This window comes from Oncorhynchus masou, chromosome 28 (assembly GCF_036934945.1).
Source record: "Oncorhynchus masou masou isolate Uvic2021 chromosome 28, UVic_Omas_1.1, whole genome shotgun sequence".
NCBI classification, from domain to species: domain Eukaryota; kingdom Metazoa; phylum Chordata; class Actinopteri; order Salmoniformes; family Salmonidae; genus Oncorhynchus; species Oncorhynchus masou.
Genome location: NC_088239.1, coordinates 46556488 through 46571984, shown reverse-complemented (window position 1 = coordinate 46571984; position 15497 = coordinate 46556488). Strand labels below are relative to the sequence as shown.

Here is a 15497-nt window from a genome sequence, read left to right as displayed (position 1 = left end):
AGCATACCATCAACTTTTCTCGTTCAGTTGCTAATCTTTTTTTCTCATATAAACTACCTCTCCCTCCTTCATTCCCAGACCTCACAAAAAACGTGAGCCCGTGCCAACATAGCACTCCTTCCCCAACCTCTCCAACCTCCTCTCCCTCGTCCTCTCCCACCCCAGCCCCTGGGTCCAACAGCACCCTGCCCGGGGGGGGCCACAGACGGAGGCGGTCACTCAGCACGGAACGTTTCGTAGAGACCCTGGTGGTAGCTGATAAGATGATGGTTGGTTACCATGGCCGCAAAGACATCGAGCATTACATCCTGTCTGTGATGAATATTGTAAGTTTGATCCTGCTTTTTGCTTCGATTAGTGTTGTTTTGTCTGACAAAAAAAACTACCTGGTAATAAAGTTTGGGTCAATCTCAAACGGGGTTAGTATCAACGGTCTAACGTGGCTTCCTCTCCTCATCTCTTCCCCCTACATTTACACTAGTTTGAGTTCACAGGATGGGTGAGAGCAGTTAGGACTCACTTGTTCCTGTCCAGTTCTTTCACGTCAATACAGGTGAAGGATTGGAGGAAAGACATTGAGATGATTCCCTAGCCTACTGATATTGAAAACATGTCGATGTAGTGGATTAGAGCATGAACAATGCTATTCGAAGTGTTTCTTCCTTTGGTTAGCATTTCGATTGTTCTCTCTTACTGAAAACAGACATTTAAATCGCAGCATGAGCTGAATGTGTGATGGCCATTTTTCTACCCCCCACCACTCCCCAGTATGTGTGATGGAAACACCGATCAAGCGTTGTGACACGTGGACACAGTTTGTCTGACTTTGTGTCTTTTACTTCTTTTCTGGAGGTCAGGTTGCCAAACTTTACCGTGATGCCAGCCTAGGAAACGTTGTGAACATTATAGTAACCCGCCTGATCGTACTGACTGAAGACCAGGTGGGTGTCTACCTCTGTCTACCTCTCTCTCTCTCTCTCTCTCTCTCCCTCCGTCTACCTCTCTCTCTCTCTCTCTCTCTATTCTACATCAACATCTATGTGTTTCTCTCATCTCAGTTCCAATCTCTGTGGTTTGGTTACTTCTTATGCAGTAACATAGTTATTCCAAGCCGTTGGGGGAGAGTAGGAGGAGGAAAGAGAAGGGAGAGAGGAGTGACAAGAAGAGGCGAGAGAAGGGGACAAGAGTAGGAAAGGAGAGAAGACATGAAGCGCCTATCGTATGTTTGCCGCCACTAAAGAGGAACGCCTCTCCGTTGGAGATGAGCTCAGACATCTTCCCTTAGGGAGATTTGATTGAGGATGTTTACATTCAACCTGCAGGTAACTGCCAAAATGATAGAAACTTCTTGTGGAAGAATGGTGTTGCGTGCCTTCCAGTAGAGTCCCAGACACTTGTAGAATCTATGCCAAGGTGCATGGAAGCTGTTCTGGTGGTCCAATAATTAGTGTTTCCTTTATTTTGGCAGTTACCTGTATATAATGTCTTCATACATTCTCTGTTTTAAGACTGAACCCGATACGTTTTACCCAGATGGAGTGTAATATGGATATATTCATAGTTAAAATATATAGCTTTTTTGTCATATGGATTATTTTAACAGATATGTCAGAATCCTGTCAAATGGTGGACATGGCTTTTATAGGCTTATATACTGTTGTTTTTGACTGGTGCTTTTTACTAAGATGGCCCAATCATACATTGATGTCAATAGCAGCTTTAAGTGAAAGTTTGAGTGGCTTGTGTTAATCTTAATTCAGCCCTAGTCAGTGCAGAATGCTGTCCCTGTTCTTGACAGAGTGCTGGGTTCTGTGTGTTCTGGGTTGTGGATGTCTTCAGAATGTTCAGGGTTGTGGATGTGTTCATACTGTTATGGGTTGTGGATGTGTTCAGACTGTTTTGGGTTGTGGATGTGTTCAGAATGTTCAGGGTTGTGGATGTGTTCAGAATGTTATGGGTTGTTGATGTGTTCAGAATGTTCAGGGTTGTGGATGTGTTCAGAATGTTCAGGGTTGTGGATGTGTTCATAATGTTATGGGTTGTGGATGTGTTCAGAATGTTCAGGGTTGTGGATGTGTTCTGAATGGTATGGGTTGTGGATGGGTTCAGGATGTTCAGGGTTGTGGATGTGTTCAGACTGTTCTGGGTTGTGGATGTGTTCAGAATGTTCAAGATTGTGGATGTGTTCAGAATGTTTAGGGTTGTGGATGTGTTCAGAATGTTATGGGTTGTGGATGTGTTCAGAATGTTCAGGGTTGTGGATGTGTTCAGACTGTTCAGGGTTGTGGATGTGTTCAGACTGTTCAGGGTCGTGGATGTATTCAGTATGTTCAGGGTTGTGGATGTATTCAGACTGTTCAAGGTCGTGGATGTGTTCAGGGTTGTGGATATATTCAGAAGGTTCAGGGTTGTGAATGTGTTCAGACTGTTAGGGTTGTGGATGTGTTCAGACTGTTCAGGGTTGTGGAAGTATTCAGACTGTTCAGGGTTGTGGATGTGTTCAGACTGTTCAGGGTTGTGGATGTATTCAGACTGTTCAGGGTTGTGGATGTGTTCATAATGTTATGGGTTGTGGATGTGTTCAGACTGTTAAGGGTTGTGGATGTGTTCAAGGTTGTGGATGTGTTCAGACTGTTCAGGGTTGTGGATGTGTTCAGACTGTTCAGGGTTGTGGATGTGTTCAGGGTTGTGGATGTATTCAGAATGTTCAGGGTTGTGGATGTGTTCATAATGTTCAGGGTTGTGGATGTGTTCAGACTGTTCAGGGTTGGGATTGTGGATGTGATGTGTTCAGACTGTTCAGATGGTTGTCAGAATGTTCAGTGTTGTGGATGTATTCAGACTGTTCAGGGATTGTGGATGTGTTCAGACTGTTCAGATGTGTTCAGGGTTGTGATGTATTCAGACTGTTCAGGGTTGTGGATGTGTTCAGACTGTTTGGAGGGTTGTGGATGTGTTCAGAATGTTTAGGGTTGTGGATGTGTTCAAAATGTTATGGGTTGTTGTGGATGTTCAGGGTTGTGGATGTGTTCAGACTGTTCAGGGTTGTGAATGTGTTCACACTTTTCTGGGTTGTGGATGTGTTCATAATTTTATGGGTTGTGGATGTGTTCAGAATGTTCAGGGTTGTGGATGTGTTCAGACTGTTCAGGGTTGTAGATGTGTTCAGACTGTTCAGGGTTGTGGATGTGTTCAGAATGTTCAGGGTTGTGGATGTGTTCAGAATGTTCAGGGTTGTGGATGTGTTCAGACTGTTCAGGGTTGTGGATGTGTTCAGACTGTTCAGAGTTTTGGATGTGTTCAGACTGTTCAGGGTTGTGGATGTGTTCATAATTTTATGGGTTGTGGATGTGTTCAGATTGTTCAGGGTTGTGGATGTGTTCAGACTGTTCAGGGTTGTAGATGTGTTCAGACTGTTCAGGGTTGTAGATGTGTTCAGACTGTTCAGGGTTGTGGATGTGTTCAGACTGTTCAGGGTTGTGGATGTGTTCAGAATGTTCAGGGTTGTGGATGTGTTCAGAATGTTCGGGGTTGTGGATGTATTCAGACTGTTCAGGGTTGGGTTGTGGATGTTCAGGGTTGTGGATGTGTTCAGACTGTTCAGGGTTGTGGATGTGTTCAGACTGTTCAGGGTTGGGTTGTGGATGTGTTCAGACTGTTCAGGGTTGTGGATGTGTTCAGAATGTTCAGGGTTGTGGATGTGTTCAGAATGTTCAGGGTTGTGGATGTTTTCAGAATGTTCAGGGTTGTGGATGTATTCAGACTGTTCAGGGTTGTGGATGTGTTCAGAATGTTCAGGGTTGTGGATGTGTTCAGACTGTTCAGGGTTGTGGATGTGTTCAGACTGTTCAGGGTTGTGGATGTGTTCAGAATGTTCAGGGTTGTGGATGTGTTCAGAATGTTATGGGTTGTTGATGTGTTCAGAATGTTCAGGGTTGTGATGTGTTCAGAATGTTCAGGGTTGTGGATGTGTTCAGACTGTTCAGGGTTGTGGATGTGTCCGGAATGTTCAGGGTTGTGGATGTGTTCAGAATGTTCAAGGTTGTGTATGTGTTCAGAATGTTTAGGGTTGTGGATGTGTTCAAAATGTTATGGGTTGTGGATGTGTTCAGAATGTTCAGGGTTGTGGATGTGTTCAGACTGTTCAGGGTTGTGAATGTGTTCACACTTTTCTGGGTTGTGGATGTGTTCAGACTGTCAGGGTTGTGGAGGGTGTGGATGTGTTTCAGACTGTTCAGGGTTGTGAAGTATTCAGACTGTTCAGACTGTTCAGGGTTGTGGATGTGGATGTGTTCATGGGTTGTGGATGTTCAGAGGGTTGTGGATGTGTTCAAGGTTGTGGATGTGTTCAGACTGTTCAGGGTTGTGGATGTGTTCAGACTGTTCAGGGTTGTGGATGTGTTCAGACTGTTCAGGGTTGTGGATGTAATGTTCAGGGTTGTGGATTCTGTTCAGGGTTGTGGATGTGTTCAGACTGTTCAGTGTTGTGGATGTGTTCAGACTGTTCAGGGTTGTGGATGTGTTCAGACTGTTCAGGGTTGTGGATGTGTTCAGACTGTTCAGGGTTGTGGATGTATTCAGACTGTTCAGGGTTGTGGATGTGTTCAGACTGTTCAGGGTTGTGGATGTGTGAATGTTCAGGGTTGTGGATGTGTTCTGTTCAGGTTGTGGATGTATTCAGACTGTTCAGGGTTGTGGATGTGTTCAGACTGTTCAGGGTTGTGGATGTGTTCAGGGTTGTGAATGTGTTCACACTTTTCTGGGTTGTGGATGTGTTCATAATTTTATGGGTTGTGGATGTGTTCAGAATGTTCAGGGTTGTGGATGTGTTCAGACTGTTCAGGGTTGTAGATGTGTTCAGACTGTTCAGGGTTGTGGATGTGTTCAGAATGTTCAGGGTTGTGGATGTGTTCAGAATGTTCGTGGTTGTGGATGTGTTCAGACTGTTCAGGGTTGTGGATGTATTCAGACTGTTCAGAGTTTTGGATGTGTTCAGACTGTTCAGGGTTGTGGATGTGTTCATAATTTTATGGGTTGTGGATGTGTTCAGAATGTTCAGGGTTGTGGATGTGTTCAGACTGTTCAGTGTTGTAGATGTGTTCAGACTGTTCAGGGTTGTAGATGTGTTCAGACTGTTCAGGGTTGTGGATGTGTTCAGAATGTTCAGGGTTGTGGATGTATTCAGAATGTTCAGGGTTGTGGATGTATTCAGACTGTTCAGGGTTGTGGATGTGTCCGGAATGTTCAGGGTTGTGGATGTGTTCAGACTGTTCAGGGTTGTGGATGTGTTCAGAATGTTCAGGGTTGTGGATGTATTCAGAATGTTCAGGGTTGTGGATGTATTCAGACTGTTCAGGGTTGTGGATGTGTCCGGAATGTTCAGGGTTGTGGATGTGTTCAGACTGTTCAGGGTTGTGGATGTGTTCAGACTGTTCAGGGTTGTGGATGTGTTCAGACTGTTCAGGGTCGTGGATGTATTCAGACTGTTCAGGGTTGTGGATGTGTTCAGAATGTTCAAGGTTGTGTATGTGTTCAGAATGTTTAGGGTTGTGGATGTGTTCAGACTGTTCAGGGTCGTGGATGTATTCAGACTGTTCAGTGTTGTGGATGTGTTCAGAATGTTCAGAGTTTTGGATGTGTTCAGACTGTTCAGGGTTGTGGATGTGTTCATCATTTTATGGGTTGTGGATGTGTTCAGAATGTTCAGGGTTGTGGATGTGTTCAGACTGTTCAGTGTTGTGGATGTGTCCGGAATGTTCAGGGTTGTGGATGTGTTCAGACTGTTCAGGGTTGTGGATGTGTTCAGACTGTTCAGGGTTGTGGATGTGTTCATAATTTTATGGGTTGTGGATGTGTTCAGAATGTTCAGGGTTGTGGATGTGTTCAGAATGTTAGTGGTTGTGGATGTGTTCAGACTGTTCAGGGTTGTGGATGTATTCAGACTGTTCAGGGTTTTGGATGTGTTCAGACTATTCAGGGTTGTGGATGTGTTCAGACTGTTCATGGTTGTGGATGTGTTCAGGGTTGTGGATGTATTCAGAATGTTCAGGGTTGTGGATGTGTTCATAATGTTATGGGTTGTGGATGTGTTCAGAATGTTCAGGGTTGTGGATGTGTTCAGAATGTTAGTGGTTGTGGATGTGTTCAGACTGTTCAGAATGGTGGTTGTGGATGTGTTCAGACTGTTCAGGGTTGTGGATGTGTTCAGACTGTTGGATGTGGATGTGTTCAGACTGTTCAGGGTTTTGGATGTGTTTCAGACAGGGTTGTGGATGTGTTACTGTTCAGGGTTGTGGATGTGTTCAGACTGTTCAGACTGTTGGTTGTGGATGTGTTCAGGGTTGTGGATGTATTCAGAATGTTCAGGTTTGTGGATGTGTTCATAATGTTATGGGTTGTGGATGTGTTCAGACTGTTCAGGGTTGTGGATGTGTTCAGACTGTTCAGGGTTGTGGATGTGTTCAGACTGTTCAGGGTTGTAGATGTGTTCAGAATGTTCAGGGTTGTGGATGTATTCAGAATGTTCAGGGTTGTGGATGTATTCAGACTGTACAGGGCTGTGGATTTGTTCACAATGTTATGGAATGTTGTGGATGCATTCAGACTGTTCAGGGTTGTGGATGTGTTCAGGGTTGTGGATATATGGACAGAAGGTTCAGGGTTGTAAATGTGTTCAGACTGTTCAGGGTTGTGGATGTGTTCAGACTGTTCAGGGTTGTGGATGTATTCAGAATGTTCAGGGTTGTGGATGTGTTCAGAATGTTATGTTCAGGGTTGTGGATGACTGTTCAGACTGTTCGGAATGTTCAGGGTTGTGGATGTGTTCAGACTGTTCAGGGTTGTGGATGTGTTCAGAATGTTCAGGGTTGTGGATGTATTCAGAATGTTCAGGGTTGTGGATGTATTCAGACTGTTCAGGGTTGTGGATGTTTCCGGAATGTTCAGGGTTGTGGATGTGTTCAGACTGTTCAGGATTGTGGATGTGTTCAGACTGTTCAGGGTTGTGGATGTGTTCAGACTGTTCAGGGTCGTGGATGTATTCAGACTGTTCAGGGTTGTGGATGTGTTCAGAATGTTCAAGGTTGTGTATGTGTTCTGAATGTTTAGGGTTGTGGATGTGTTCAGACTGTTCAGGGTCGTGGATGTATTCAGACTGTTCAGTGTTGTGGATGTGTTCAGAATGTTCAGAGTTTTGGATGTGTTCAGACTGTTCAGGGTTGTGGATGTGTTCATAATTTTATGGGTTGTGGATGTGTTCAGAATGTTCAGGGTTGTGGATGTGTTCAGACTGTTCAGTGTTGTGGATGTGTCCGGAATGTTCAGGGTTGTGGATGTGTTCAGACTGTTCAGGGTTGTGGATGTGTTCAGACTGTTCAGGGTTGTGGATGTGTTCAGATAATTTTATGGGTTGTGGATGTGTTCAGAATGTTCAGGGTTGTGGATGTGTTCAGAATGTTAGTGGTTGTGGATGTGTTCAGACTGTTCAGGGTTGTGGATGTATTCAGACTGTTCAGGGTTTTGGATGTGTTCAGACTATTCAGGGTTGTGGATGTGTTCAGACTGTTCATGGTTGTGGATGTGTTCAGGGTTGTGGATGTATTCAGAATGTTCAGGTTTGTGGATGTGTTCATAATGTTCAGGGTTGTGGATGTGTTCAGACTGTTCAGGGTTGTGGATGTGTTCAGAATGTTGAGAGTTGGTTGTGGATGTGTTCAGAATGTTCAGGGTTGTGGATGTGTTCAGAATGTTTAGGGTTGTGGATGTGTTCAGACTGTTCAGGGTTGTGGATGTATTCAGACTGTTCAGGGTTTTGGATGTGTTCAGACTATTCAGGGTTGTGGATGTGTTCAGACTGTTCATGGTTGTGGATGTGTTCAGGGTTGTGGATGTATTCAGAATGTTCAGGTTTGTGGATGTGTTCATAATGTTATGGGTTGTCGATGTGTTCAGACTGTTCAGGGTTGTGGATGTGTTCAGACTGTTCAGGGTTGTGGATGTGTTCAGACTGTTCAGGGTTGTGGATGTGTTCAGAATGTTCAGGGTTGTGGATGTATTCAGAATGTTCAGGGTTGTGGATGTATTCAGACTGTACAGGGTTGTGGATTTGTTCACAATGTTATGGGTTGTGGATGCATTCAGACTGTTCAGGGTTGTGGATGTGTTCAGGGTTGTGGATATATACAGAAGGTTCAGGGTTGTAAATGTGTTCAGACTGTTCAGGGTTGTGGATGTGTTCAGACTGTTCAGGGTTGTGGATGTATTCAGAATGTTCAGGGTTGTGGATGTGTTCAGAATGTTATCGGTTGTGGATGTGTTCAGACTGTTCAGGGTTGTGGATGTGTTCAGACTGTTCAGGGTTGTGGATGTATTCAGAATGTTCAGGGTTGTGGATGTATTCAGACTGTTCAGGGTTGTGGATGTGTCCGGAATGTTCAGGGTTGTGGATATGTTCAGACTGTTCAGGGTTGTGGATGTGTTCAGACTGTTCAAGGTTGTGTATGTGTTCAGAATGTTTAGGGTTGTGGATGTGTTCAGACTGTTCAGGGTTGTGAATGTGTTCACACTTTTCTGTTCAGAATGTTTATGGTGGATGTGTTTGTGGGGATGTGTTCATAATTTTATGGGTTGTGGATGTTTCAGAATGTTCAGGGTGGATGTGGATGTGCTCAGACTGTTCAGGGTGTTGGATGTGTTCAGACTGTTCAGGGTTGTGGATGTGTTCAGACTGTTCAGGGTTGTGGATGTGTTCAGACTGTTCAGGGTTGTGGATGTGTTCAGAATGTTCAGGGTTGTGGATGTGTTCAGAATGTTCAGGGTTGTGGATGTGTTCAGACTGTTCAGGGTTGTGGATGTGTTCAGGGTTGTGGATGTATTCAGAATGTTCAGGGTTGTGGATGTGTTCATAATGTTCAGGGTTGTGGATGTGTTCAGACTGTTCAGGGTTGTGGATGTGTTCAGACTGTTCAGTGTTGTGGATGTGTTCAGACTGTTCAGGGTTGTGGATGTGTTCAGAATGTTCAGGGTTGTGGATGTATTCAGAATGTTCAGGGTTGTGGATGTATTCAGACTGTTCAGGGTTGTGGATGTGTTCAGAATGTTCAAGGTTGTGTATGTGTTCAGAATGTTTAGGGTTGTGGATGTGTTCAAAATGTTATGGGTTGTGGATGTGTTCAGAATGTTCAGGGTTGTGGATGTGTTCACACTTTTCTGGGTTGTGGATGTGTTCAGACTGTTCAGGGTTGTGGATGTATTCAGAATGTTCAGGGTTGTGGATGTGTTCAAAATGTTATGGGTTGTGGATGTGTTCAGAATGTTCAGGTTGTGGATGTGTTCAGACTGTTCAGGGTTGTGAATGTGTTCACACTTTTCTGGGTTGTGTATGTGTTCAGATTGTTCAGGGTTGTGGATGTATTCAGAATGTTCAGGGTTGTGGATGTATTCAGACTGTTCAGGGTTGTGGATGTGTTCAGAATGTTCAAGGTTGTGGATGTGTTCAGAATGTTTAGGGTTGTGGATGTGTTCATAATGTTATGGGTTTTGGATGTGTTCAGAATGTTCAGGGTTGTGAATGTGTTCACACTTTTCTGGGTTGTGGATGTGTTCAGAATGTTCAGGGTTGTGGATGTGTTCAGACTGTTCAGGGTTGTAGATGTGTTCAGACTGTTCAGGGTTGTGGATGTGTTCAGGGTTGTGGATATATTCAGAAGTTTCAGGGTTGTGGATGTGTTCAGAATGTTCAGGGTTGTGGATGTGTTCAGACTGTTCAGGGTTGTGGATATATTCAGAAGGTTCAGGGTTGTGAATGTGTTCAGACTATTCAGGGTTGTGGATGTGTTCAGACTGTTCAGGGTTGTGGATGTGTTCAGACTGTTCAGGGTTGTGAACATATTCAGACTGTTCAGGGTTGTGGATGTATTCAGACTGTTCAGGGTTGTGGATGTGTTCAGAATGTTCAAGGTTGTGGATGTGTTCAGAATGTTTAGGGTTGTGGATGTGTTCATAATGTTATGGGTTGTGGATGTGTTCAGAATGTTCAGGGTTGTGGATGTGTTCACACTTTTCTGGGTTGTGGATGTGTTCAGACTTTTCTGGGTTGTGGATGTGTTCAGAATGTTCAAGATTGTGGATGTGTTCATAATGTTATGGGTTGTGGATGTGTTCAGATTGTTCAGGGTTGTGGATGTGTTCAGACTGTTCAGGGTTGTGGATGTGTTCAGACTGTTCAGGGTTGTGGATGTGTTCAGATTGTTCAGGGTTGTAAATGTGTTCAGACTGTTCAGGGTTGTGGATGTGTTCAGACTGTTCAGGGTTGTGGATGTGTTCAGAATGTTCAAGGTTGTGTATGTGTTCAGAATGTTTAGGGTTGTGGATTTTTTCATAATGTTTTGGGTTGTGGATGTGTTCAGACTGTTCAGGGTTGTGAATGTGTTCACACTTTTCTGGGTTGTGGATGTGTTTAGACTGTTCAGGGTTGTGGATGTGTTCAGAATGTTCAGGGTTGTGGATGTGTTCAGAATGTTCAGGGTTGTGGATGTATTCAGAATGTTCAGGGTTGTGGATATATTCATGAAGTGTTCAGGGTTGTGGATGTGTTCAGAATGTTCAGGGTTGTGGATGTGTTCAGACTGTTCAGGGTTGTGGATATATTCAGAAGGTTCAGGGTTGTGAATGTGTTCAGACTGTTCAGGGTTGTGGATGTGTTCAGACTGTTCAGGGTTGTGGATGTGTTCAGACTGTTCAGGGTTGTGGATGTGTTCAGACTGTTCAGGGTTGTGGATGTGTTCAGACTGTTCAGGGTTGTGGATGTATTCAGACTGTTCAGGGTTGTGGATGTGTTCAGAATGTTCAGGGTTGTGGATGTGTTCAGACTGTTCAGGGTTGTGGATGTGTTCAGACTGTTCAGGGTTGTGAATGTATTCATGTTCAGGGTTGTGGATGTGTTCAGACTGTTCAGGGTTGTGGATGTATTCAGTGTTCAGGGTTGTGGATATATTCAGACTGTTCAGGGTTGTGGATGTGTTCAGAATGTTCAGGGTTGTGGATGTGTTCAGGGTTGTGGATGTGTTCTGTTCAGGGTTGTGGATGTGTTCAGGGTTGTGGATATATTCAGAAGGTTCAGGGTTGTGGATGTGTTCAGAATGTTCAGGGTTGTGGATGTGTTCAGACTGTTCAGGGTTGTGGATGTGTTCAGGGTTGTGGATATATTCAGAAGGTTCAGGGTTGTGAATGTGTTCAGACTGTTCAGGGTTGTGGATGTGTTCAGACTGTTCAGGGTTGTGGATGTGTTCAGACTGTTCAGGGTTGTGGATGTGTTCAGACTGTTCAGGGTTGTGAACATATTCAGACTGTTCAGGGTTGTGGATGTGTTCAGACTGTTCAGGGTTGTGGATGTATTCAGACTGTTCAGGGTTGTGGATGTGTTCAGAATGTTCAGGGTTGTGAATGTGTTCAGACTGTTCAGGGTTGTGGATGTGTTCAGACTGTTCAGGGTTGTGGATGTATTCAGACTGTTCAGGGTTGTGGATGTGTTCAGAATGTTCAGGGTTGTGGATGTGTTCAGACTGTTCAGGGTTGTGGATGTGTTCAGGGTTGTGGATATATTCAGAAGGTTCAGGGTTGTGGATGTGTTCAGACTGTTCAGGGTTGTGGATGTATTCAGACTGTTCAGGGTTGTGGATGTGTTCAGAATGTTCAGGGTTGTGGATGTGTTCAGACTGTTCAGGGTTGTGGATGTGTTCAGACTGTTCAGGGTTGTGAATGTATTCAGTCTGTTCGGGGTTGTGGATGTGTTCAGACTGTTCAGGGTTGTGGATGTGTTCAGGGTTGGGTTGTGGATGTGTTCAGAATGTTCAGGGTTGTGGATGTTTTCAGAATGTTCAGGGTTGTGAATGCATTCAGACTGTTCAGGGTTGTGGATGTGTTTAGGGTTGTGGATATATTCAGAATGTTCAGGGTTGTGGATGTGTTCAGAATGTTCAGGGTTGTGGATGTGTTCAGACTGTTCAGGGTTGTGGATGTGTTCAGGGTTGTGGATATATTCAGAAGGTTCAGGGTTGTGAATGTGTTCAGACTGTTCAGGGTTGTGGATGTGTTCAGACTGTTCAGGGTTGTGGATGTGTTCAGACTGTTCAGGGTTGTGAACATATTCAGACTGTTCAGGGTGGTGGATGTGTTCAGACTGTTCAGGGTTGTGGATGTATTCAGACTGTTCAGGGTTGTGGATGTGTTCAGAATGTTCAGGGTTGTGGTTCATGTGTTTCAGAATGTTCAGGGTTGTGGATGTGTTCAGACTGTTCAGGGTTGTGGATGTATTCAGACTGTTCAGGGTTGTGGATGTGTTCAGAATGTTCAGGGTTGTGGATGTATTCAGACTGTTCAGGGTTGTGGATGTATTCAGACAGTTCAGGGTTGTGGAAGTTTTCAGGGTTGTGGATGTGTTCAGACTGTGTTGTAATGTGTGCTGTATGTTCTATCCAGCCCAACCTGGAGATCAACCACCATGCAGACAAGTCTCTCGACAGCTTCTGTAAGTGGCAGAAGTCCATCCTCAGTCACCAAGGAGACGGGAACAGCATCCCGGAGAACGGCATGGCTCACCATGACAACGCTGTCCTCATCACACGGTAGATTCTCCACCTCCACTCTCACAGACGCACACACACACTTATTTTCCTCTTACCTATTATTATGTTTTGCACTGACTCTCTTGCGCAGACTTGATGTACACTCACAGGACTCTAACCACAGACCCACATACTACACTAACATTCCAACACACACACACACACACACACACACACACACACACACATACATTCACACTCTTCTCACATGCTGCTGTTTTATTTTTGACATGTCTTTTTATTGAACTTTTATTTAACGAGGCAAGTCAGCTCAGAACAAATCCTTATTTACAATGACAGCCGACCAAAATGCCCCCAGTGGGGACGGGGCCTGGGATTAAATAAATACATACTTTCTGTTTATTATCTGTGCATAGTCATTTAACCCCTAACCCACATGCATGTACTGTATTACCTCAACTACCTCAACTACCTCGCACCCCTGCACATAGCCTCGTTACCGATACCCCTGTACATAGCCTCGTTACTGATACCCCTGTACATAGCCTCGTTACCGATACCCCTGCACATAGCCTCGTTACCGATACCCCTGTACATTGACTCGTTACCGATACCCATGTACATAGCCTCGTTACCGATACCCATGTACATAGCCTCGATACCGATACCCCTGCACATAGCCTCGTTACCGGTACCCCTGTACATAGCCTCGTTACCGATACCCCATGTACATAGCCTCGTTACCGATACCCCTGTACATAGCCTCGTTACCGATACCCCTGTACATAGCCTCGTTACCGATACCCCTGTACATAGCCTCGTTACCGATACCCCTGCACATTGACTCGTTACGGATACCCCGGCACATAGCCTCGTTACCGATACCCCTGCACATAGCCTCGTTACCGATATCCCTGCACATATCCTCGTTACCAATACCCCTGCACATTGACTCGTTACCGATACCCCTGTACATAGCCTCGTCACCGATATCCCTGTACATAGCCTCGTTACCGATACCCCTGCACATAGCCTCGTTACTGATACCCCTGTACATAGCCTCGTTACCGATACCCCTGCACATAGCCTCGTTACTGATACCCCTGTACATAGCCTCGTTACTGATACCCCTGCACATAGCCTCGTTACCGATACCCCTGCACATAGCCTCGTTACCGATACCCCTGTACATAGCCTCGTTACTGATACCCCTGCACATAGCCTCGTTACCGATACCCCTGCACATAGCCTCGTTACTGATACCCCTGCACAAAGCCTCGTTACCGATACCCCTGCACATAGCCTCGTTACTGATACCCCTGTACATAGCCTCGTTACCGATACCCCTGCACATAGCCTCGTTACCGATACCCCTGTACATTGACTCGTTACCGATACCCATGTACATAGCCTCGTTACCGATACTCCTGCACATAGCCTCGTTACCGATACCCCTGTACATAGCCTCGTTACCGATACCCCATGCACATAGCCTCGTTACCGATACCCCTGTACATAGCCTCGTTACCGATACCCCTGTACATAGCCTCGTCACCGATACTCCTGTACATAGCCTCGTTACCGATACCCCTGTACATAGCCTCGTTACCGATACCCCTGCACATAGCCTCGTTACCGATACCCCTGTACATAGCCTCGTCACCGATACCCCTGTACATAGCCTCGTTACCGATACCCCTGCACATAGCCTCGTTACCGATACCCCTGTACATAGCCTCGTTACCGATACCCCTGCACATAGCCTCGTTACCGATACCCTGTACATAGCCTCGTTACCGATACCCCTGCACATAGCCTCGTTACCGGTACCCCTGTACATAGCCTCGTTACAGATACCCCATGCACATAGCCTCGTTACCGATACCCCTGTACATAGCCTCGTTACCGATACCCCTGTACATAGCCTCGTTACCGATACCCCTGTACATAGCCTCGTTACCGATACCCCTGCACATAGCCTCGTTACCGATACCCCTGCACATAGCCTCGTTACCGATACCCCTGCACATAGCCTCGTTACGATACCCCTGCACAAAGCCTCGTTACCGATACCCCTGCACATAGCCTCCCGATACCCCTGCACATATCCTCGTTACCGATACCCCTGCACATGCCTCGTTACCGATACCCCTGTACATAGCCTCGTCACCGATACCCCTGTACATAGCCTCGTTACCGATACCCCTGCACATAGCCTCGTTACCGATACCCCTGCACATAGCCTCGTTACTGATACCCCTGTACATAGCCTCGTTAACAATACCCCTGTACATAGCCTCGTTACCGATACCCCTGTACATAGCCTCGTTACCGATACCCCTGCACATAGCCTTGTTAACGATACCCCTGTACATAGCCTCGTTATCGATACCCCTGCACATAGCCTCGTTACCGATACCCCTGCACATAGCCTCGTTAACGATACCCCTGTACATAGCCTCGTTAACGATACCCCTGTACATAGCCTCGTTACCGATACCCCTGCACATAGCCTCGTTACCGATACCCCTGCACATAGCCTCGTTACCGATACCCCTGTACATAGCCTCATTACCGATACCCCTGCACAGTGACTCGTTACCGATACCCCTGCACATTGCCTCGTTACCGATACCCCTGTACATAACCTCGTTACCGATACCCCTGCACATTGACTCATTACCGATACCCCTGTACATAACCTCGTTACCGATATCCCTGCACATATCCTCGTTACCGATACCCCTGCACATTGACTCGTTACCGATACCCCTGTACATAGCCTCGTTACCGATACCCCTGCACATTGCCTCTTTACCGATACCCCTGTACATAGCCTCGTTACCGATACCCCTGTACATAGCCTCGTTACCAATCCCCCTGCACATTGCCTCTTTACCGATACCCCTGTAC

The 15497-nt window shown here is 45.6% G+C and overlaps 1 protein-coding gene across 1 annotated transcript in view; it reads left to right on the top strand.

Moving 5' to 3' along the window:
• LOC135517686 (A disintegrin and metalloproteinase with thrombospondin motifs 6-like) overlaps window positions 1–15497 on the top strand; it is a 121766-nt gene that overhangs the window by 11557 nt on the left and 94712 nt on the right. The window contains exons 5-7 of the mRNA XM_064942200.1: window positions 79–326; window positions 858–941; window positions 12478–12623. Of these exons, the coding sequence (XP_064798272.1) occupies window positions 79–326; window positions 858–941; window positions 12478–12623 (478 nt within the window). The remainder of the gene's footprint in view (window positions 1–78; window positions 327–857; window positions 942–12477; window positions 12624–15497) is intronic.